Source organism: Xenopus laevis, chromosome 2S (assembly GCF_017654675.1).
Source record: "Xenopus laevis strain J_2021 chromosome 2S, Xenopus_laevis_v10.1, whole genome shotgun sequence".
Classification (NCBI taxonomy): Eukaryota; Metazoa; Chordata; class Amphibia; order Anura; family Pipidae; genus Xenopus; species Xenopus laevis.
Window position 1 is genome coordinate 56,706,742 of NC_054374.1, and position 23,748 is coordinate 56,730,489.

The 23,748-nt window shown below is 40.8% G+C and overlaps 1 protein-coding gene across 1 annotated transcript in view; it reads left to right on the plus strand.

Annotated features, from left to right (window-relative positions):
- Positions 1-23,748, plus strand: part of LOC108708909 (phosphatidylinositol 4-phosphate 3-kinase C2 domain-containing subunit beta) — a 212,392-nt gene that overhangs the window by 104,130 nt on the left and 84,514 nt on the right. The window contains exons 9-10 of the mRNA XM_041584723.1: positions 2,112-2,236; positions 22,251-22,368. Of these exons, the coding sequence (XP_041440657.1) occupies positions 2,112-2,236; positions 22,251-22,368 (243 nt within the window). The remainder of the gene's footprint in view (positions 1-2,111; positions 2,237-22,250; positions 22,369-23,748) is intronic.

Below are 23,748 nucleotides of genomic sequence, written 5' to 3' on the forward strand. Positions count from 1 at the left end.
AGTTGCACTCTCTCCAGCTTATTTATATCCCTCTTAAGGACTGGAGTCCAAAACTGCACTGCATACTCAGGATGAGGCCTTACCAGGGACATATAAAGAGGCATAATTATATTTTCATCCCTTGAGTTAATGCCCTTTTTTTATGCAAGACAGAACTTTATTTGCTTTAGTAGCCACAGAATGACACTGCCCAGAATTAGACAACTTGTTATCTACAAAAACCCCAATATCCTACTCATGTAAGGAAACTCCCAACACACTGCCATTTAGTGTATAACTTGCATTTATATTATTTTTGCCAAAGTGCATAACCTTGCATTTATCAACATTGAACCTCATTTTCCAGTTTGCTGCCCAGTTTTCCAGTTTAGACAAATCACTCTGCAAAGTGGCAGCATCCTGCATGGAACCATCTTCAGGTCATAAATAAACAAGTTGAAAAGCAAGGGACTTAGTACAGAGCCCTGCGGTACTCCACTAACAACACTGGTCCAATTAGAAAATGTTCCATTTACCACCACTCTTTGTAGTCTTTTAGCCAGTTCTCTATCCACGTACAAATACTATGTTCCAATCCAGGCCAACATTCCTTAATTTAACCGGTAACCTTTTGTGTGGCACTGTATCAAATGCCTTAGCAAAGTCTAAGTAAATCACATCCACTGCCATTCCAGAATCGAGGTCCCTGCTTACCTTCTCATAAAAAGAAATTAAGTTAGTCAGGCAAGATCTATTATGCATAAAACCATGCTGGCACACACTCATATTTTTATTATTTGTTATAAGGTCCAGTATCTTATCCTTTATTAACCCTTCGAAAAGCTTTCCTACCACTGACATCAGACTAACTGGCCTATAGTTTTGAGGCTGAGAACGGGATCCTTTTTTATTAACATAGTTAAATTTTAGACTGGCTTATTTTTCAGATTTTTTTAGACTTTATTTAATCTGTCATGGATTGAAGGAAAGTTTATGTAATTCTTTTATTTAAAAAAGGTTTACAATCTCAGCCTGGCAATTATAGGCCAGTGTGTTTGACGTGAGCAAATAATTTTAAGGCTTGTTAAGGGATGACATTCAAAATTATGTTCTAGACCTAGAGAATGGCATTATGAGCAGTAATCAGCATGGCTTTATGAAGGATAGATCATGTCAGACAAATGCGATTGCTTTTTATTATGAGGTTTGTAAGAAGTTGGACAGTGGAGTTGCATTAGTTGTTATGTATTTGGATTTTGCCAAAGTATTTGATATAGTGCCCCACAAACAACTACTTTCTAAACTAAGGGCTGTTGGGTTTAATGAAATCATTAGCACATGGATCTCTAGCTACAGGAATGGATGGTTAGTGGATAGTACTCTCTACTTGGAGTAAGGTTCTTAGTGGGGTCCCTCATGGTTCTGTATTGGTCCACTTTTACTTAACGTATTTATAAATAACTTGGTGGAGGTTATTGAAGGTAATGTATCAGTGTTTGCAGATGACACAACATTATGCAGCCCAATTAATTCCATACAGGATGCGGCATCCTTGCAACAAGATCATGACAAACAAGCAATCTGGGCAGATGAAATTTAATGTTAATACTGTAAATGTATGGTCATGCATCTGGGATGCAAAAATATGCAAGTCACTTATACCCTTAAATGGACTGCACTAGGCAAATTTACCAATTGGTCCTTCCAGCTGACACAAGGGCACCCATTCCGATTCGAAGAAATGAGGTTCCATCTAAATATATAGTGAGAGCTGTGAAGTTGTAGAATTCTCTCCCTGAATCAGTTGTATTGGCTGATGCATTAGATAGCTTTGAGAAGGTGTTGGCTGGCTTTTAGCAAGTGAGGGCATACAGGGTTATAGAAGATATCTTATAGTTCAAGTTGTAGAGGCTGTAGAAGTAGTTTTTGCCCTCCTCTGGCTTATCTAGCAGTTAGGCAAGGTATATACAGTCATAAAACAACCTTTTATGTCTTTACATAACCTGCTTAACTGCATCATGCTGTAGGGGTCTTCTATCAACCTTATTTACTATGTTATTATGTTCATTGAGCTTGTATACTAATTGTATATTTTAAACAAATTAACAAAGGTCATTGTGTATTTTATACAGGTATTTGTCATTAAAGTGGTAAGAGAAAACTCCAAAGAGTTCACTCTCATTCAAAGATCATTTGAAGAGTTCCAGGAGCTACATAGCAAACTAAGGATTCTCTTCCCTTCAGCACAACTGCCTAGGTAATCTTGGTGCAAAATAATTTGGTTTATTGATTGTTATATGATTTTTTTAGCAGACAATATGTGGAGATCCAAATTATGGAAAGACATCTTGTCCAAAAAAACTTAGTTCCAAATACATTCCAGATAGATAGCTTAACTGTAAATAATCCCCTAAATTGCTATGCTACAATTTATATGACAATACAGAGCCAATGATTATGTGGGAGAGCTGATGAAAATAACATATAGATTACTTCAAGGGCAATTTGGAGGAATGGATCTGAGGCTTTATGCACATGGGCAGATTTTCGGCCTTGTCACCACATGGTTCTAACCCTCCTGGTCTCCTTTTTGGGCTTCCGGCTGCTCACTAAATAACTCCTGATCCTGTCTTTTGCTCCTAGAGTGACTATAACAGAACTGCCCTTGCATTTACTTCATCTATTCTGGAACCTACCTTTGTTCCAGGCCCTATGGAGCACAACTGTACTTTCTCCAGAAAGTGTGCAGGTCAAAGAGACTGAGCACGTGACCTTCCCCTCTAATAATAGAATAGTGACATCTACTGGCCAGGCACCGAACTGCCAGCAGAATACTTTCACACAGGAAAAGGAAACAGCTTCCCTTCTATAACTGAGGACCCAATCTAGGTGAGTAAATGATGCCCAGGGGACTAAAGGACCTAAAGGTTAACATAATCTTTACCCTCCTACATTTAGAAGAGGAACAAGAGCAAATAAAATAAATTAAGCAATTTGTGGTTAATTTTTTTCCCCTGAAGGTTTAAGTCCCAGTTCTGGCGGCACCGGGACTTATAATTTCAGGGGGGAAAAGCTGAAGTTTCTGATTCTGCCTTGGTTTTCATTCAGTACCCAGCAGCTACCATTAATAGTTAAACACATTTGGTTATATGCCCCAGGGACAGCACCTTAGGCTGTTGATTTTAATTCTTAGGCTTTGCATGTTTCTTTCCATTACCCCATCAATCAGGATACAAAATGAAAAGAATAGAGCAGACATTCAAAATCAGGGAAACATGAAGTTAGAGTGCAGAAACATGGGGGGAAGTCTCCAACATGCAAGGTTAGTAGTAAGAAAAATACAAGGGGACCTAGAAAGTGCTTCAAGGGAAGTGTTACCCTGGTGGTCTAGTGGGCGGTGGCGGAGCCCACCGTGCCTCCAGCGGGGACGCCCAGGTTTTATGCGACGGGGTGATGACGTCATTGGCGTGAAATTCAAAAGGTATTTAAAGGGATTTTGAATTGAGGAAGTTGCCTGTTGATAGGTCTAACTTGCTCCTGGGTATTTCCTTGTGAATCCTGCTTGGTTATATTGATATTGACCCTTGCCTGCCTGCTGACTATTCTGAACTCTCCAATCTGACCCTTGCCTGCCTGATGACTATTTTAAACTCTCCAATCCTGATTCTAGCCTGTCTGACCATTCATTGTACTCTGCCTGTACCGACCCAGCCTGTCTGTCTATTCTTGTACGCTGCTTGTGCTGGCCTAGTTTGCCTGACCATGCTTTCCCATGTGGCCCATCTTCTGAGCTATGTTGCCTTCCATCCAATATCCTTGGTAAAATGATTGTGCCCCTTTGCTCGTCCAGAACCTTTTGCTTGGCCCTTCTCTTATTAAGACCTGGCAGCATCCAATTAGCGGAGGGCTCCTCCCAAAATGAAAGGCGGCTGTTAAAGGCAGAAGCAAGAGCCGAGACCAGGGATCCTAGCAATGGTTCTGGATTTAGGATACCGAACGTGACAGGAAGATTGATATGTGATGCTGGAAAGCACAATAAAAGTTGAGGGGGATTGGCTATCAAAAAATAAGAGCAGTAGGATAGAACTGGTTAATGAGCAAGAGTCAAAAACAGCGGGATAACATAGGAGAGCAGAATAGGGCACCGGCCCAAACCTAAGAAAATTTATCTGTCCTGCTGCAACTGCAGTTAATGCAGTGTGCATGGATTACCACCAGCAAAAAAAGGATGGCACTCTGTGTGTAAATGTCATTTTTTATACAAATGCTACAGTGCTACGCAATATGTTGGCTTTATAAATATATGTTAATAATAAATAATAAATACAATGTCATCATTCACCCATACTGTTTATAATTATTATTATTATCCAAGTGTCAAATCCACCTTCCCTGTACATTTTACACTGTCTTTCATTGTGTATACATGTGCTTGGAGTATCAGTACCCACAGTTTTTAATGTTTATTATGTGCCCTTTACACTAAACAGTCTTTCATTGTGTATACAGGACAAGGAAAGTCATTATTAATGATTTTGCCCATCAGATAAAGACCCCCTTGTGCATATATTCGCTACCCTTTGGTGCACATAATCGCTAAGTTAAATTTCTGAAAAGTGCCTTCTTCACTTAAATCATGCTGTCTCCTACATTCCTTTCCACTCTGCCATGATTTATGTGCTGACAATCTCAAGATGGTGTATGCAGTGTGTGTGTGCGCGCATGCGCCATCATAACCCACCGTCTCTCCTGCATAATCTGTATTTGGAATTGACACGTGACATCAACCAGGTAACCAGACGCACATGTTGCTGTTGGCTGCTGGTAAACACTAGGGAGGTTAGGCATTCCTTCTACTCTGCCACTCAATCCGCTCTTCTTACCTTGGAGACACTACTGTGCAGAATCACGGGTCTTGGTCTTATCTGAAACTGCAGCTGCATGGGAGATTCCAGATAGACAAGTCAGCTGTTTTTTCTCAGCATGATAGTGCTGCTTGAAAATGACTGCTGTTGGAGGGGATTACAGAATGCTGATTGTTATTAAAATAGGTCTTTTCATAAATCACATAAAGACATACTGTAAGAGGAGTTGGTAAAATCTGGCACAATTGCAAGACAGATATGAAGCTAATAGTAATAAAAGAGAAAAATCTAATGTAACAAAAAATTAAAAGTATGCTTTTAAAAAGGATGAAACCATTCAACAGAAATAATTTGTAGAATTTATTTTAGAACACAATTTTTTTGGTTTGAAGACATGTGGGACCGCCACAGGGACTAGGTTCACAGTGCCATATACTCCCATATATTTCCATAATTGAAATTGGGTGGTAACCTGTGCCTATGGCAGTGCTACATAGATTATATTATTATATTATGGAAAGGAACAGAACAGAATCTGAAACAATTTATGGAAGATTTGAATTAGAATTATCTTAATTTAGAGTTGTTTTCTGTTTTATAATATGGAGACAATCACTTTTTTAGATCTAGAGATTTACATAAAAAATAGCATATTCATTTTAAGACACATAAAAAATCGGACTCGAATAATTATATAATTCCAACCAGCAACCATCATCCACAGTGGATACACAATATGGATACACAATATCCCCTTTGGACAGAGGTGCAGATTTAAAAAGAACTGCATAGAGGAGGAGGTATTTTCTAGACAAATGGATTTCATGAGCAAATGGTTTAGGGAGAGGATACAATGAGAATATCATAGAAAGATCAATTAAAAAAGTGCAGAATATCAGCAGACAGGATTTGCTGAAACAAAAGGAAAGGGTATTAAAGATGACAATACCATAGATTTTTTCCACAGTTTATAATCCCTTGGCAAAGGAAATTGGTAAAATTATTAAACATTGGGAAGTACTAAATTGTGATGAGAGAAAAGTGATCCCAACACAGCCAACTATAGTTTTTACAAAGGCTAATAACTTAAAACAAATACAAAAAATTATGTACTAACATGCTGCTGACTGGAAAAAGCAACTAAAAGCAAACAAATTAACATAATAGCAGTGTTCAAAATAATAATAGCTTGTTCCAAACAGTAGCAGTATGGAGTACAATTAGTGAGGTAATTCATCCAGTATCTACAAGGTTTGGGATGAATCACAAAACCAGTGTGTCCCCAGTCCAGCATCCCTTCAGGCTCTTTTCTACCTTCAAAATACTGTATCAAACCCAATAACAGTTGCTGTACAACCTCAAAACAAATAGGGGGTGAAAAAAAATATAGTGTATATTCTAGTTTAAACAACCCTGTAAGACTCGTCGGGAGATCTGCTCCTTCTCTTACCTCCCGGCGCATCTCTCTGCATCTTCGGGTGCGCAGGCACGCACTAGGTTAGGGGCTAGGTGACGCTGGCATTTCGCACCCGCGTCATGATGCTGAGCATTATGACATCACCAAGAGGTGCCGGATTTGAATTCTTGGAGCCAAGTCTTCCTTAAAAGGCCAGTCCACCATTTTGAGTTAGCTTGGGCCAGTATGGAACCTTCCCAGGCTGCTGCTTCCTATTTTATGGAGGGATTCTTTGACGTAATGATGAAGCTTCTGGACAGCCAGGAGTAGAGATGTCGCGAACTGTTCGCCGGCGAACTTGTTCGCGCGAACATCGGGTGTTCGCGCTCGCCGGAAGTTCGCGAACGTCGCGCGACGTTCGCCATTTTGGGTTCGCCATTGTTGGCGCTTTTTTTGCCCTCTCACCCCAGACCAGCAGGTACATGGCAGCCAATCAGGAAGCTCTCCCCTGGACCACTCCCCTTCCCTATAAAAACCGAAGCCCTGCAGCGTTTTTTCACTCTGCCTGTGTGTGCTGAAGAGATAGTGTAGGGAGAGAGCTGCTGCCTGTTAGTGATTTCAGGGACAGTTGAAAGTTTGCTGGCTAGTAATCGTTTTGATACTGCTCTGTTATTGGAGGGACAGAAGTCTGCAGGGGTTTGAGGGACATTTAAGCTTAGGTAGCTTTGCTGGCTAGTAATCTACCTTCTACTGCAGTGCTCTGTATGTAGCTGCAGTGGGCAGCTGTCCTGCTTCTGATCTCATCTGCTGACTGCTGCAATAACAGTAGTCCTTGTAAGGACTGCTTTTATTTATTTTTTTGTTGTTTTACTACTACTACTACTACTACTACTATAAGAGCCCAGTGCTATTAGTCTAGCAGTGTTGGGGAGTGGGACTGGTGTGCTAATCTGCTGCTCCTAGTAGTTCAGCAGCACCAACTTTAATTTTTTTTTTTAATATTCATTTTTTTTTTATTTTACTTTTTTTTATTTTACTACCGCTGTAGTAGTGTATAAGTTGACCTTTTAGGCATTATTTGCCCTGTAGGCATTATTTGCACACTGTTTTCTTCAACCCGCCATCGAGCTGTGTGACCTTGTTCACATTCTGTCTAAATATCCATAATATTACCGTCTCCAGAAAAAACACCGGAGTCACTTTTTTCAAGCAGCCATAATATATTTTACGTAATCCGTATCCACCGCTGTAGTAGTGTATACGTTGGCCTTGTAGGCATTATTTGCACACTGTTTTCTTCAACCCGCCATCGAGCTGTGTGACCTTGTTCCCATTCTGTCTAAATATCCATAATATTACCGTCTCCAGAAAAAACACCGGAGTCACTTTTTTCAAGCAGCCATAATATATTTTACGTAATGGCGAAAAATGACTATTTTCAGCATTTATATGGCATATTTTTTCTGGCAACTGTGCTTCAGTGGCTGCGTCCAAAAAAACTGGGCAAACAATGCCTACAAGGTCAACGTATGGCAGTTGTTTAAAGAGAACAGTAGATTACTAGCCAGCAAAGCTACCTAAGCTAAAATGTCCCTCAAATCCCTGCAGACTTCTGTCCCTCCAATACAGAGCAGTATCAAGCAGATTACTAGCCAGCAAGCTTACTATCATCTGTCCCTGAAATCACTAACAGCTCTCCCCCTACACTATCTCTTCCAAGCACACACAGGCAGATTTTTCAGATACATTTTTGCCCTTGATCCCCCTCTGGCATGCCACTGTCCAGGTCGTTGCACCCTTTAAACAACTTTAAAATCATTTTTCTGGCCAGAAATGTCTTTTCTAGATGTTAAAGTTCGCCTTCCCATTGAAGTCTATGGGGTTCGCGAACCGTTCGCGAACCGCTCGCATTTTTGCGCAAGTTCGCGAATATGTTCGCGAACTTTTTTTCCGACGTTCGCTACATCCCTAGCCAGGAGGCTCAACAGGCTCATCTTGCTCAAGCATTACAGCACATTATGTCCCGTCTAGAGTCACTTCAGATTTCTGGGTCTGCAGCTTTCTTCTTAATCTGCACCTGCAAAAGTGTCCAAGATTCCTGCTCCAGTTCACTTTGGGGGTGAGGGGGTGATCCGGATGCTTGTCATGATTTTCTGGTGCAATGTAAGATCCAGTTCGATTTGGCACTGAACCAATTTATATCTGAAAAGGCAAAAGTTTCCTATATCATCGCCCTTCTGAAGGGGAAGGCCCTTGATTGGGCTTCTCCATTATTGGATAGAGACAATCCCCTAGAGGGCAGCGCTACCCTGCTTTGGAAAATCTTATCAGGTAAAAGTTCAATTGGCCTTTTCATATATGTTTCCTTCTACTTTCTTACTGACAACCTTCTGCCTCATGCATTGCAGCCAGACAGCTAGAAATATGGTTCTCCTTATTACAGCATGGCTAAGCCGCAGGGTCTGCTTCCTTAATATTTTGATAACAGCACTAGCCGTTCACCTGTCAGTCCGTGCACTTCTGCCTTCTGCCTTCACATCGAAGCTGCGTGCAGTGCAGCCAGCGACCTCCCTGATCAGCCAACCCAGGCACGGCTCTTCTGCCCGCTCAGGTCACGTGACGTCACGTGAATGGTCCGCGCACTTCGGCCTTCAAATTGATAGCGGCACACCTAACATTAGTTTGTGGCACACCAGTGTGCCGCGGCACACAGGTTGAAAAACACTGCCCTAGTACATGACTCCACAGCCTTTTTTTCCACTTTTCGTCAAATTTTAGATTTTCCAGGTTGAAAACGTAATGCCTCAGACCGGCTCATGAAAATCAACCAAAGATCCTATACAGCCTCCAAATATGCTATTAATTGACGGACTCTGGTTGCAGAAGTATCATGGAACAATGATGCGCTTATTGCAGCTTTCTGGAGGGGGCTTAGTAAGGACCTTAAAGGCGAGCTGGTTACTCGGGATCTACCTACTTCCTTTGAAGAATTCATTATCTTCATTGTCAAGATAGATTCCAGGATGAGGGACAAGTCATCACTTAATATTTCTGCACTCCTGGTTTCTTATAGATTTTGCTTATTTCTCCCTGCTTCCGTGTCCACCTTGTCTGGTATGTTTTCCTGCCAAACTTTTCTGGATTCCGGAGCAGCACGAAACTTCATCGATAATTCCTTTGCTAAATCCTGTGGTCTGAGTCCTGTACCTCTCAAGATTCCTCTTTCTGCCCGGGCTGTGGATGGGAGACCAATTTCACCAGGTGTTCTTACTTCTGCTACTGTTCCAGTCCTAATTCGAGTTGGCAGTCTTCATGAAGAGGAGGTCTACTTCCTGAGACTCCCATCATTTTGGGATTTCCTTGGCTTGACTTTTACAACCCTTCCATTGACTGGTGAACTTACGGCATGGAGCCCTTTTTGCTGTTCTAATTGTATTTCTTCTTCTGTTATTCCTGTAGCGCCTCTTCTCTGCTTCCAGCATCCAATTCTCTTCTTCCCAATGCCTACAAAGATTTTGCAGATGTGTTTGAGAAGAGAAATGTTGAAGTCTTATCTCCTCATCATCCATATGACTGTCCTGTTGATTTGATTCCTGGCTCCATTCCTCCTATATCCCTCTCTACGATATAAAAGGAGCTAAAGTCTTCACCAAATTAGATTTGGGGGGCCTATACAACTTTATTCGTATCCGTCAAGGTGACGAGTGGAAGATGTTTAACGCACCCGCTGTCTTTCAAGATTTCATCAATGATGTCTGTCGTGACTTTTTGCAAACTTGTGTCATTGTCTATTTGGACGATATTCTGGTTTACTCTTCTGCAATACCTGATCATCCTTTCCAAGTAAAACAAGTTCTTCTCAAACTAAGGGAGAATTGCCTTTACAGATGGTTTAGTTCTGCTCCAATTCTTCTTCATCCTTATGCTTTGTCCAGATGTCTGGTTCAGAGAGAGGGGTGAATCCAGTCCCACCCACTCCTATTATCTCCCCTGATTTAGTGGTGGCACCTACTTCTCTTTCATGGTCAGATTTGCCTAATGGGGACCATCCTCCTGAGTGCTCTCCTGGCAATATTTCTGTACCCCAGCAAAGGGTTGCCCAAGTCCTCAAATGAGCCCATTCTTCCAAAGTTTCTGGACATCCCGGCATCAAGAAGACTCATGACTTTAATTCAAGATATTGTTGAAAGATGTTAACCTTTTTGTTTCGGCCTGCACTGTGTGTACACAACAAAAAAACAGATGGTCTTCTCCAGCCTTTGCTTATTCCTACTCAACCTTGGTTAGGTGTAGCTATGGACTTGATTGTGGACTTGCCTAAATCTCAGGATATGTCTACTATTTTAGTAGTAGTAGACAGGTTCTCCAAGATGGCCCATTTTATTCCTTTGAAGAAATTTCCCTCTGCTGCTGGGTTAGCTCAAGTCTTCATTAAAGAGATTTTTCATTTACATGGTGTTCCTCAATCTATAGTGTCTGATCTGGGGGTGCAGTTTGTTTCCAGATTTTGGCGAGCTTTTTCTAAACTTTAGGAATCACGTTAAACTTTTCTTGATCAGACCGAAAGGACCAATCAGATCCTGGAATAGTTCTTGCATTGTTTTATTTCCCGCAATCAAGATAATTGGGTTGAACTACTTCCCTGGGCTGAGTTTGCTCATAATAACCTTCAGCACGACTCTCTGGGATGTTTTCCTTTTTTCACTGTGTTTGGTTATACTCCTTTTGCTCTTCCATCTGATGTATTCAAGATTCCTGCAGCCGATACTCTTGTTTGGGATTTTAAAACCATTTGGTCTCAAGTTCATCAATCCCTCCTCAAGGCTTTTTCTTCTCAGAAACTTGCTGCTGACAAGCACCTTCATGCTAGTCCTCCCTATCAAGTTGGAAATTTTGTCTGGCTTTCAACTAAACATGTCAAGCTACATTTACCCTCTCCCAAGTTTGGACCTCGTTATGTGGGACCCTTCAAGATTAAGGAGGTGATCAATCCTGTGTCCATTCGTTTGGAACTTTGTGCTACCATGAATATCTCCAACTCTTTTCACGTTTCTTTACTCAAGCCTTTTGTTAGAAATAATTTGTCGGTTGATCAATCTCCTCCTCCTGCTCCCATTTGTGATAAAGTCTACATCTTACCCTGGTGGGGTTCGTGGGGGGTGGCGGGGACGCCCACTGCACTCCAAGCGGGGACACCCACCATTACAGTGTGCTATGCCGGTTTCCTGTTGTTTTAAAGGCGCGCTGACGTATGACGTCAGCGTGCAATGGCGCAAAATTTAAAAGTACTTAAAGGTACATTTTCTTTTTACACATTGCCCGTTATAGGAGTTTGTTCCTGGTGCTTTCTGATATTTTGCTAATCCTGTTTTGAACCTGTTTTGATTCCTGTTGTGAACCCTGCCTGGCTTTTTTGACTATTCTGACCTCTGGATCCTGACCTTTGCCTGAATACAGACTACCTCTTCTGCTTAACCCTTCTGATTGACTTCCTGGTTTGACCCTTGCCTGCCTGACTACATTTATTCTCTGCCTGCCCCGACCCAGCCTGATCTGACTACTCTATTGCCTAATGCCTTGTACTACGACCTTCTGCCCAAAGACTCTCGCTAACCATAGTGCCCCTCTGCCTATCCAGAACATCTGGTCTTGCAACTCTCATTTAAGTCCTGGTGGCATCCAAGTAGCTGAGGGCTCCTTCCGAGGCCAAAGGCCGTCACACTATAGGTGAAGAACGAGCCAACGCCAGTGTGCTTGGCATTTGTTCTGGTGTTGGGTGCCGACCGTGACACCATTATTCTCCAGGGTCATCAAGAGTTTGAGGTTCAGGAGATTTTGGACTCTAGGAATGTGAGAAGCAAGGTCCAATACTTTGTTCATTGGAGGAGTTTTGGACCAGAAGAAAGGTCTTGGGTGAGAGCTGCAGATAAACTATACAATTGTGTAACCAGTATATACTAAGTTTAGATACGTTTATTTGAGCTTACCGCTGTATACGGTGGACCCAGGTGCACATGTCCCAGACCTTCAGCAAGAGGATCAAAAACCAGGAAACTTCAAAAGATTCAGCCTATGACTAAGTGTCCTTGGTAGACACTTAGTCATAGGCTGCAGACACTCATGCTCCTTGTTTCACAGGAAATTTCCAAAGAAGTTTTGGGAGTCCCCGGGGGTTACTCCTGAAGGGGATACTGTAAGAAGCGCCGGGACATCTGCTCCTTCTCTTACCTCCTGGCGCATCTCTCTGCATCGTGCACTCCGCAGGCGCGCACTTCTGGTTAGGGGCTAGGTGACGCTGCCGTTTGACGTTGTGAGTCTTGACACCTGTGTCATGATGCTGAGTGTCATGACGTCACCACGGGCGCCAGATTTTCATTCTTGCCGCTAAATCTTCCTTAAAAGGCCAGTCCACCATTTTGAGAATGCCCAAGCTAGGCTTCAGTTTACTGTTCCTGCTCAAGTGTATTTTTGTCTTTTGATTTGGTTTTTGACTCCTGCCTGACCCTTGACGATTCCTGCCACCTGTCTTTGAACTCTTCGCCTGATTCTTGACCACGTCTTTTCTAAATCCTTGCCGGTACCTCACTTGCGGACTTGTTTCTAGCTTGTTGGTTTCCTCAGCAGAAAGCCCGGGGCCCCAAAAGGGCATCGGGGAACACCGGGATCCACAGGGTTCATCTGTGCATTCAAATGTACCCGTCACTGCGCAAGGTTCCTGATAACGTGAGCGTTACATGCCCATATACAGTATAGTGTTCAAACAATCACTCTAATCAGTGCTAAAAGAACTTTCACCTTTTATATTACTTAAAAAAGTTTCAGTGAAAAGTGAAATTGAACCTAAACTTACATCAAATACTGTATAGTGAATGGGTGACAAAGAAGACAGAATTAGGGTATGGTTGGTACCCACATTTAAAATCACAATGGCTTTGGTAGTATATTATAGAATGCTTCACTATATTTTTTTTGTCTTTCTCCCCCTATTTCTTTTGTGGTTGTACAGCAACCCTTATTGGATTTGATATTTTTAAGGTAGTAAAGAGCCCAACAGGTTGCTGGACTGGGGACACACTGGGATTGGAATTAATTTTTTGTAACTCTGATACTAAATGGTTCCACAACCCATTGCTTTATTTTGTTACTACTTATTAAAGAGTACACTTTCTCTCTAACAAGATCCTTCCTTCAGACAGCCCACCTAAACTCTCTTTGATAGCTTATTAAATGACAAAGACATATGCATTGTCTTCTCCCTGGCAAGGAAGTATACAATGTACCAATTTGTGTCCATTTTTTCTTACTTTTCTATGGAGGCCCAAAAGTTGAGGGACATATTTCAGGTGGGAAAAGATAATTATGAACAGCTAAGTTGGTTTCTGTGGATGGTTTTACCCCTGTTTTTCTACTTTACTTCAGGACCTCAAATGCATGGCTGGACTCATCATAGCAGACTTTATAACAACTATGCATTTCACACTTAAAGGATTATTTATTAAGTCAAATGCAGCTTTCTCATTAACTATTTGAAGATTTTTTTTTATCATAGCTTTTTATTGAGCATTTGTTAAAATAAACAGAGATAACATAAGTGAAGGGGGTACAGAAGAAAGGGGAAGGGGGGAGGAGTACCTGTCCTCCAAATGTTATACAGCTTAGTTCCAACCTATACATTCAGTGCAAAGGACCGCAATGGTCTTATGTATTACCCCTATCTTACTCAGGTTTAACTGGTTAACTTTGCCTTTGGTTTATGTGTAAACATTTGATTAAAATTACAAACATCCTATTATATTCTGGTGGCCTATTGCTAGGCAGGGTAACATGTCATCTCCAAAAGCTTTACCACATATGACTTAATGACCCATTGTTGTTTTGTATTCATCTGTTTCTTTGAAAATAAACCACCAGATATTTCTGTAGACTTTCTTTTGCCTACTCGAATGTGCTGACAATTCTTGAACTAGGTAGTTCATCTACTTTAAGTAACCGGTCTTTGGGTGATGGGCGAGTGGCATTTTTCCATCTGAGGGGAATATGTAGCCTTTCTAACACCCGGTCTGTAATATTGGTCATATGCCCAACATCCCAAAACAATAAAATCTGAGTTGAAGAATCTGGTTAATCCCGACCCAAAATTGTTTTGCACATTTGGAGAATATTTGTCCAATACGGACGTATCCTTGTGCATTCCCAAAAAATGTGTGGTAAAGTCCCTATGTCAGTCAGGCATCTCCAGCATATATTACTTGCTTGCGGGTAAATTTGTTTCAATCTATGGGTTGTGTGGTACCATCTGGTAAGGATCTTATAATTGAATTCTTGGATTTTACAGCATTGAGAACTAAAAATCAGGTTACTTATGCCTTTTTTGAGCGTCTCTTCAGGCAAGTCGCATTCCAAATCTCTTTCCCAAGCCTTAATAAATAGCAGTTGTTTACTGTCTCCCGTAAGGCTAAGGAGTTTGTATAGTGTCAAGATCATGTGTCTTGGTGGGCTATTAGATATGGTTTCAAATTTTGTGAGATCCCTTCCTAACTTTCCTTTGCCCCCCAGGTGCATATAGAAGTGTCTGATCTGAAAGTAATATAAATCTCGCAAATTATTATTTGGTCTAGCAGACCGCAACATTTCTATATCAGCCAGCTGACCCCGGACCATCAAGTGAATGATTTGTTAGTGGTCTTCCACTTACAATGCTGCCTTTGCATCCGTCAGTCATGTCGCACCGTGCTAGCGCTGGGACACCATGTGACTTTTGCATTACTTACCTTGTTTCCCGTCGCATCGACTTGACGTGGGCGTTTTGTCGGCCAGCGTCAGATCCGACAGAAACGTCCGTGTAGTCCTACCCTAAGACAGAGGCCTGATGATAACGTAAGCAATCTGGTAGACCTAACCCTCCTTCAGGCTTAGCCCTGTGTTATGTTGAGACCTTGATTCTGGGGGGACGATTATTCCAAATAAATTTGGTGATGTTTGCTTGAATTGACTTTAGCAAGGAAAGGGGAGAGAAATGCACTGAAATAAATATAAAAGTCTTGGCATTATGTTCATTTTTATGGCGTTTACTTTGCCTAACCAATAGACTGACTGTCTAATCCATTTTTGTATATATGTTTTAAGTTTAGCTAGCAAGATTTTGCTATTATTAGAAGCCCATTCTTCATCTTTAGAGATTGGTATCCCCAAGTAAGTGAACTCCTTTTTCTACCAACTATATGGAAAATTCTGTGACAACCTTTGAGTTGTGGGAGTAGTCAAAGATATATTCAATGCGGTTTATTAAAATTTATCTTAAAGGGATACTGTCATGGGAAAAAAAAAATTTTTCAAAACGAATCAGTTAATAGTGCTGCTCCAGCAGAATTCTGCACTTAAATCCATTTCTCAAAAGAGCAAACAGATTTTTTTATATTCAATTTTGAAATCTGACATGGGGCTAGACATTTTGTCAATTTCCCAGCTGCCCCAAGTCAAGTGACTTGTGCTCTGATAAACTTCAATCACTCTTTACTGCTGTACTGCAAGTTGGAGTGATATCACCCCCCTCCCTATTCCCCCCCAGCAGCCAAACAAAAGAACAATGGGAAGGTAACCAGATAGCAGCTCCCTAACACAAGATAACAGCTGCCTGGTACACCTAAGAACAGCACTCAATAGCAAAAACCCATGTCCCACTGAGATACATTCAGTTATATTGAGAAGGAAAAACAGCAGCCTGCCAGAAAGTATTTCTCTCCTAAAGTGAAGGCACAAGTCACATGACCAGGGGCAGCTGGGAAATTGACAAAATGTCTAGCCCCATGTCAGATTTCAAAATTGAATATAAAAAAATCTGTTTACTCTTTTGAGAAATGGATTTCAGTGCAGAATTCTGCTGGAGCAGCACTATTAACTGATTCATTTTGAAATAAAAAATTTTTCCCATGACAGTATCCCTTTAAAAATGTTAAAGAAAGTATCAAACAGGCCATTTAGTTTAGGAATGGTAGTTAATGGATTGGATATAAAAAAGAGCAGGTCATCTGCATAGGCCGCTATTTTGTAATGCTTATGTTTTATGTGTACTCTTGAGATGTCTGGGGATCTGCAAACTTTCTCCAAGAAAGGTTTGAGTGCCAGAATAAAAAGGGTAGGTGAAAGCTGGCAAAATTGGCTTGTGCTATTTTTAATGTGTATATAATCTGATAAAATGCCGTTGCCTTGTCTCCATCTTTCTTTTTAATGCTATGTATTTGGTTTTTGGAAGTTTGTGACTGTAGGAGTCTGGCTTATAGTTTGCCACATTTTTCCCCATGCTCATAGAAGTGATGCCTCATTCTTGTTATGACCTTTTCAACATATAAGCCCTGCAAATCTGCCATTTTTTGCGTAGAACAGCTAATTGTGTTGTTTTCTCTATGGTGTGGTTTTGTTTGTGTGGGTTTTCTAAATGCTGGATCTCATCTAGTACTGCCTTGAATTTTGCTTGATGAGCATGCTTGCCCCCATTTGTATCAGTATTCCCCTGATTAGGCATTTATGAGCTTCCCATATGATAATTGGACTCATGTCTGCTGTTGTATTTTCTTTGAAATAATTGGTTAGTTCTCTTTTAACATCTTTCAAGATAGAGGGATCTGTTAAAAGCGATTCGTTCAGTTTCCATGTGTTCTGTCGGTGAGACCGACGTTTGAGTGCAATATCTAAGGTGATCGTGGAGTGGTCTGACCAAGTTTGTGTCTGGATTTGGGCTTGTTGGGTGCTATCCAGATTGTATTGTGACATGAACAAGTAGTCAAAAATTAGGCAAAAATGTAATGTATAAAGACTGGAGTGACTGGATGTCTAATACAGTAGCCAGAACACTACTTCCTGCTTTTCAGCTCTATAACTCTGAGCTAGTCAGCGACTTGAAGGGTGGCCACATGGTACATTTCTGTTCAGTGAGTTGCAATTGATCCTCAACATTCAGCTCAGATTCAAAAGCAACAGATATGATCCATGTGGCCTCCCCTCAAGTCACTGATTGGTTACTGCTTGGTAACCAGTCAGTGGAAGCCAAGAGAGCTGGAAAGCAGGAAGTAGTGTTGTAGCTGTTATATTACACATCCAGTCACTCCAGCCTTTATACATTACATTTTTGTCTGACTAACTATATTAGAAACATTTTTTATTTTGCACAGCCTATCTATTTACCCAGTTTTTATTTTTATACTGAACAATTCATTTAAATTCTCCCCCCAGGATCAATACCGCTTCAGAAAAATCACTCAGGATTCTAAGATACTAAGACCATTTACATTGAGGCTCAGTATTTTGAGCGGTTTAGGTGCATCCTTGTTCTGATTTTTACCTGTGCTTGCCATGTTTCACAAAGTTATTGGAGGGGTGGATTAAACTGGGGTGTGAGAGAGAGAGGGAAAGTGAGATAGAGTTAAAGTGGGGTTAAAAGGAAAGCCACTGGAAGGAGAGTCCTCCTTTAATCCGGTGGAGAGGTATACGCTATACCACCTCCAAAGGGTAGATAAACAGTAGCCTCTGGGTGGCTCTGGCTACTAGCATGTGTGTTAGGGAGACATGGAGTGAGCTGTAATTGGGGATAATGTTACTCCGGTGTGTCAGCCCTTCTGTACCAATTGTAACATTTAACCTTATATTCAGAAGGGGAATAACCATCCGCCACTATAATTATGTACCTTTTATCTTTAAGTTATAGCTTATTACCCTTACGTCTTAAACCATCATGCACAGAGTGTCACAGCATATATATAATTTCAAGCCTTCTGCTTAATATATGTAGTGAAACAATAATCGTAACCTATTTAAGCAGTAAAACACACATCCTTAGAGAGAATTGGGTTAAACTGATTGGCTAGGGTAATCTTGACTTTGTATAACTAGTTCCAAAGTTCCGATGTTCCATGGAGAGGGTTAATGTCGTTGGCTTAATCGCCTCCTGTAGAGGTCACATGCAGCTTATGTGTCTGCCTATGGAGAGTCGCTAAATCCCTTGTGAAATGACTGGCGTTAGTAGTAGATTAGGCCCAAAGTATGGTTCATATGCCTGTAGTTCTCCTGTGAGGTTATCTACATTGTCCGAGTGTATGGCCCTAGGCCCTCTTAGATCCCATTTGTTCTCTGTAGAGGGGACTAATATTTAGTCGCTGCGATCATGTAGGAATATACCCGAGGACCAGTTCTTAAAGCCGTTAACATATAACTAGGTCAATCTTTTGAACTATGAATGGGGAGGCGGACGCCCTTGCGCATCAGATTACTCCCAAAAAAACATATAACTTATGAAACTTACAAACTGGTTGCAAAAAGGCTGAAGAATCGGATCGATATGATCGTCAGTGGCTCAGTCATCCTTTTGCGTCTTTCATCGGGAGTGAACTGAATAGATAATTGCTCCATTCAGAGAGATCAGGGATCGAGATACTCACAGGTTTGCAGAACCTGACAGCTTCCACTGGTTTTCGGAGAGTATGCCAGTTACCATTGAAACGAGCTTAAAGAGCAAACGGATGTGCCCATTTGTAGAGCCTCTGTGACTCTGGAGGAGGAAGCGCCGCTGTAGTATTGTAGAGTAAGCCAGGCCTTGAAACAGTTCAATCTTGTCATCTTCTATTTTCAGGTCGATTGCTTCCCACGCCCTCCGTTGGATTATAGTGATGGAGGCAGCATAGTACATTGCAGGGCTTTCCCGATCTGGAGACAGCCACTCTTTAAAAAACTTGCTCAATGCGAATCGGGGCCTCTTGCTCAGGATTTAGCAGTTGGCAAGACAGGTTCTACGTGAGTTGGCATGCTTCAGGGAGCCCAACGTCTTCAGGGATACCGCGTATCCTGATATTGCAACGTCTGCTCCGATTTTCAGCGTCTTCCATAGCTCTTGAGTAAGAACAATTACCAGTCATGGCATTCTACCGTTGCTGTTTACTGTGCAGTAGCCACTTGTGTCACCGCCTGGGAGGCATTGACTGTGGTAATTTTCTGGGTAAGCGTCGTAAGCTCAGATGGAAGTGTGACAACTTCTTGTTTAAGAGTAGACTTAATTTCAGTTAATAGTTGGGCTAGATTGGCTTTATTCGGCAGTTCAGTGAAATAAAAGTTTGTAGAACCGCTCCTTCTGTAGGGTCCTCAATTGCATCTCTGGATGAGATCTGATGTTGAGTATCCTCGTTGCCCATTTTGGAAGTTTCCACTGCTTCAGGGTCTCCAGGTTGTTTCTCGAAGAATTCATCTATGTCTGAGGAGAGATTAGATGGAAGGGGAATCAAAATATTAATCAAACTATAAAGTAGGAGAGAAATACTATATTTATTAAATTAATTTGACCTGGAAGGTTAAAGTAATACTGATACTAAAAAAATATTCTTCAAAATATTAATGTACATGAAAAGTTACCTATAGCTCATGTTGATCGTTTTAAGCATGCCAGTAACTTGCAATTTTGATCCAAGTATCTGCTTCACAAATCCAAAAATTGCACAGAATAGTTTGGAAAATAGATTGTGGCTTGATACACAACCAGTCCCTTCTCTCTAAAGTTTGTTTTGGTAAAAACAACATTTTCCATATTTTTCAATTTTCCAAAATTGACCCCCGTAGCTCACCTGGTATTCCTACTTTTGCAGCATTATAAATAAATAAAACATGACCTACTGTACTTCAAATGGTTGCTCTAGCTTAGGTTGAACTTTGCATTGCCCATGCAAAACCTATTTGTCTTTCATAAGAAAAACTATTAATGCTTGTACTATAACATGATATGCTGTTCTAATTTAAAGAAAGCACTGTGTATCTTGTCTGCGCTATATAAATAAATGATGATGAAAGGGAAAAACAGGAGGGGTGGCAATTTTTTAGACAAGCCCTGGTGATTATATTTTCTACTTCAGACCCCCCCCCCTCCACTATTGTTTGTAGTGCCATGCTGTCATCTTCTTGCCTTTCTCAGGGATCACTTGTAGTGATAAACCTCTTCCTTGCCCTTTAAGTAGAGGGACATATGGGAGGGTGACTTTTACAACACATATAACCAAGGAGTGTGTTTGTAGTGGCCAAAGTGCTAGCCATAAAAAAATGTATATACTTTATATCTTAAGGTCTTTATAATTTACATGTTTTGGGTAATCATACTGATTCAGCATATTAAACTGCTGAGAAGTCTTGTGGCATTCATATTCATGATACCCAATAACACCTGGTATAAAAGAAGTTTTAAAGTGCAAGATTAGAGATGATTCTCAGAAATTTTACAATGTTGTGATCTATTCAGTTCAGTGAACAAATAAAGAATGATTTTTGGCAGGGTTGCAGCAAATAGAGAAGCAGGAGGTGGTGGGATGAAGGACTGGACTAGGGGTACAGAAAAGGTACATGCATAGTGACCCCCCCCCACCACCACCACCACCTTAGGCACATGCCTCTTCTGCCTAGCCCTAGTCCTGGTTAACAAGTAGTACTTGAATTGGGCTGAAAAAAAGTGGAGGTGCAAAAACAAATAAGCCACTCCTACAATTATAAGCCATGCATACTTTTATAATAAGCTTTACCTACCAATATTTTCTGTCTTTAGCTACCTTAAATCAAAGCCATTTTGCTATTTTCATTTTTGGTGTTTCTTTCTAATAAGCATTTTGATGCCCAGTATACATAGAATTGACTTAAAGTGATACTGACACATTCCTATAAAAATAAGAATGTGTCGGTATCAGTGAAAAGAAGCTGCACGCAAAATATAAGCATCTAAAAGCTCCCCAAAAGCCACCCCCAGCCCGGCGAACCTTAGTAACGGCGACCCTCTGACACTATTAAATGATCTTCAAGAGTTGTTTCAGTCACACTGAGCTGGGAAAGGCACAATCCCTCCATAGGCTAATTACAAATGAAAACAGGACTCCAGCCTATGGAGGGATTGCGCCGCCCCCAGCCCAGTGTGACTGAAGATGATTTAATAATGTCGGAGGGTCACTGTTACTAAGGTTGGCCAGGCTGGGGGCAGCTTTGGGGAGCTTTTTGCTGCTTATATTTTGTGTGCAGCTTCTTTTTACTGATGCCGACACGTATGTGGCCTTCAAGGACCCTAAAATTAAAATCATGAATATGACTTTTCTTGGCTGCTACTTTAGCTTCTGCAAACACAAGTGGAGGTGCTATTTCACAGAAATAAAGAAGTGAAAGGATGGCATCTCTGTGCCTCACTTCCAGTAGCTTATACAACAAGCTTAGGGCTCTTAGACACAGGTGTTTTTTTTTCTTTCATGCATTTCACACACATTTATATGCAGTTTTCAGTGCAAATAAATGCATTCGCTAATTGAATAAATTATATTCTGCCTAAGCATTCTGAGTTGCACTTTCCTCTATTTGTATTTCAGTGCACTTCTTTAGTTGCAGCATGCTGCATTTTCATGTGCTTGATGTGCACTCAGCTCTCGATAGAATAGAGGTTTGTATTTGGAATGGAAAAAAACATGCTCAAAAAAAAACAAACACCAATGTGTAAGAACCCTTACATAACACATACAAAATTTGCACAAATTCTGTTACCCATACAAGCAATCAATTGTTTTACTTGTAGTAGACCTAATAAAACTAATTCCTGATTGATTACTACCCTTTCCTGCAGTGCAATTGAACACATCAGTAAATCAGTCCCATAAAGTTAAACACCTTAAGGCTATAGGGATTTAGATATTGTAACCTAGTAATCTGCAATGTCAGTTTATCAACCCATTCCATACAGAAGTTGGACACTGCTGATCTGTGTTTTAAAAAACATTTTCCATAGTGGGTCTATTGTCTTTTCAGATTACGGTCCATGTAGTACTGGTAAAGTCTAGACCATGTTACAGGGAAATGACAGTACAGTAACACATTGTCTACTGTAATTATTAAATATATTAGGGCTAGCCTGAAATAGAATTTTAAAAAATGTTTCTTTAGCTTCACATTACTTTTTACACATTTTCAGGAGTACATTATGCCCTTTAAGACACATATTTACCTTTTTCCAGTTTTCCTAGCCGCTTTGCAATTGGCCGATCTCGTGGGGAGACTGCAGCTGAGCGCAGGAAAGAAGAACTGAACAGATATGTGTGCCATTTATTTTATTCAGACTATGGGGTGGATGAGGTGAGACAAACATAGACTTGTTCTGTGTGAAATTTTCTTTACAAGGTGCTTTCATTCTGTATCTCTTTATTACAACACCACATGCGCTGTATCAATAATCAGTAATATAACACTTGAACACTGTAAGAGATTTACATCATTATAAAGGCAGTAAATGTACAAGGTTAGCTGAAAATAGTATTTGTGTGGGGTCTCTTATCTGAAAATCCATTTTTCAGAAATTCCTTATTAAGGAAGTCTCCCAAAGAGTCCATTTTAAGTTTTGTAAAATACCTAATAATCACAAAACAAAAACTTTGATACTGTTTAAATGTTAAAACTTCGCGCCAAGCAATGGCGTCAAGTTCGACACTTCTGAATAAAGCTGAAGATACCTGATCGCTACCTGAGGAGAACAGCACAGGAGTCAAGGCACCACGGAAGGGAGTAGAGGCAGCAGGCGTCTCTGCTGTCGGTGCGACGGGTGTCTCCGTTGCACCCCCACTAGACCACCAGGCAATTTTCTCACAGCCCTTTTGTCAGGCAAAATACAAATGAAGGCTGGAAAGGCACAGCATATATTTGGTTAGATCATTTTTTCACTTTTGGAATCAGGTTTCCTTTGTGACACTTTGTGGGAAAAAAATATCACTGTCCAGTTGTTCCAGTTTCTTCAGCTGGGTTTTAAGTTTTATTTGTATGTAGTACGTTGTGGTATCTTGCAATGTATTTTTTTTGTTAGATAATTTAGGTACCATTTCTACAATGCTTTTTTATTGATTTGTTTTTTATTTATTTTTGCCACTGGCTAACATGGTACCGCAGTTATTGTTTTGTAATGGACATGGAAGAAACCACCTACAATGTACCGCATACTTAAAACCTTGCTGAAGAAACTAGCAGTAACATTTTCTTTTTAGAGATACCAGAGATATACCTGAGGAGGACAGGCAGATAACATAGTAAGTAAGGTTGAAAAAAGACACATGTCCATCGAGTTCAACTTTTTTTTTTTATTAACTACCTATCTGCCAGTTGATCCAGAGGAAGGTAAAAAAAAACCCATCTGAAGCCTCTCCAATTTGCCTTAGAGGGGGAAAAATTCCTTCCTGACTCAAAAATGGCAATCGGACTAGTCCCTGGATCAACTTGGACTATGAGCTATTTCCCATAACCCTGTATTCCCTTACTTGCTAAAAAGCCATCCAACCCCTTCTTAAAGCTATCTAATGTATCAGCCTGTACAACTGATTCAGGGAGAGAATTCCACATCTTCACAGCTCTCACTGTAAAAAACCCCTTCCGAATATTTAGGCAGAACCTCGTTTCTTCTAATCGGAATGGGTGACCTTGTGTCAGCTGGAAAGACCTACTGGTAAATAAAGCATTAGAGAGATTTTT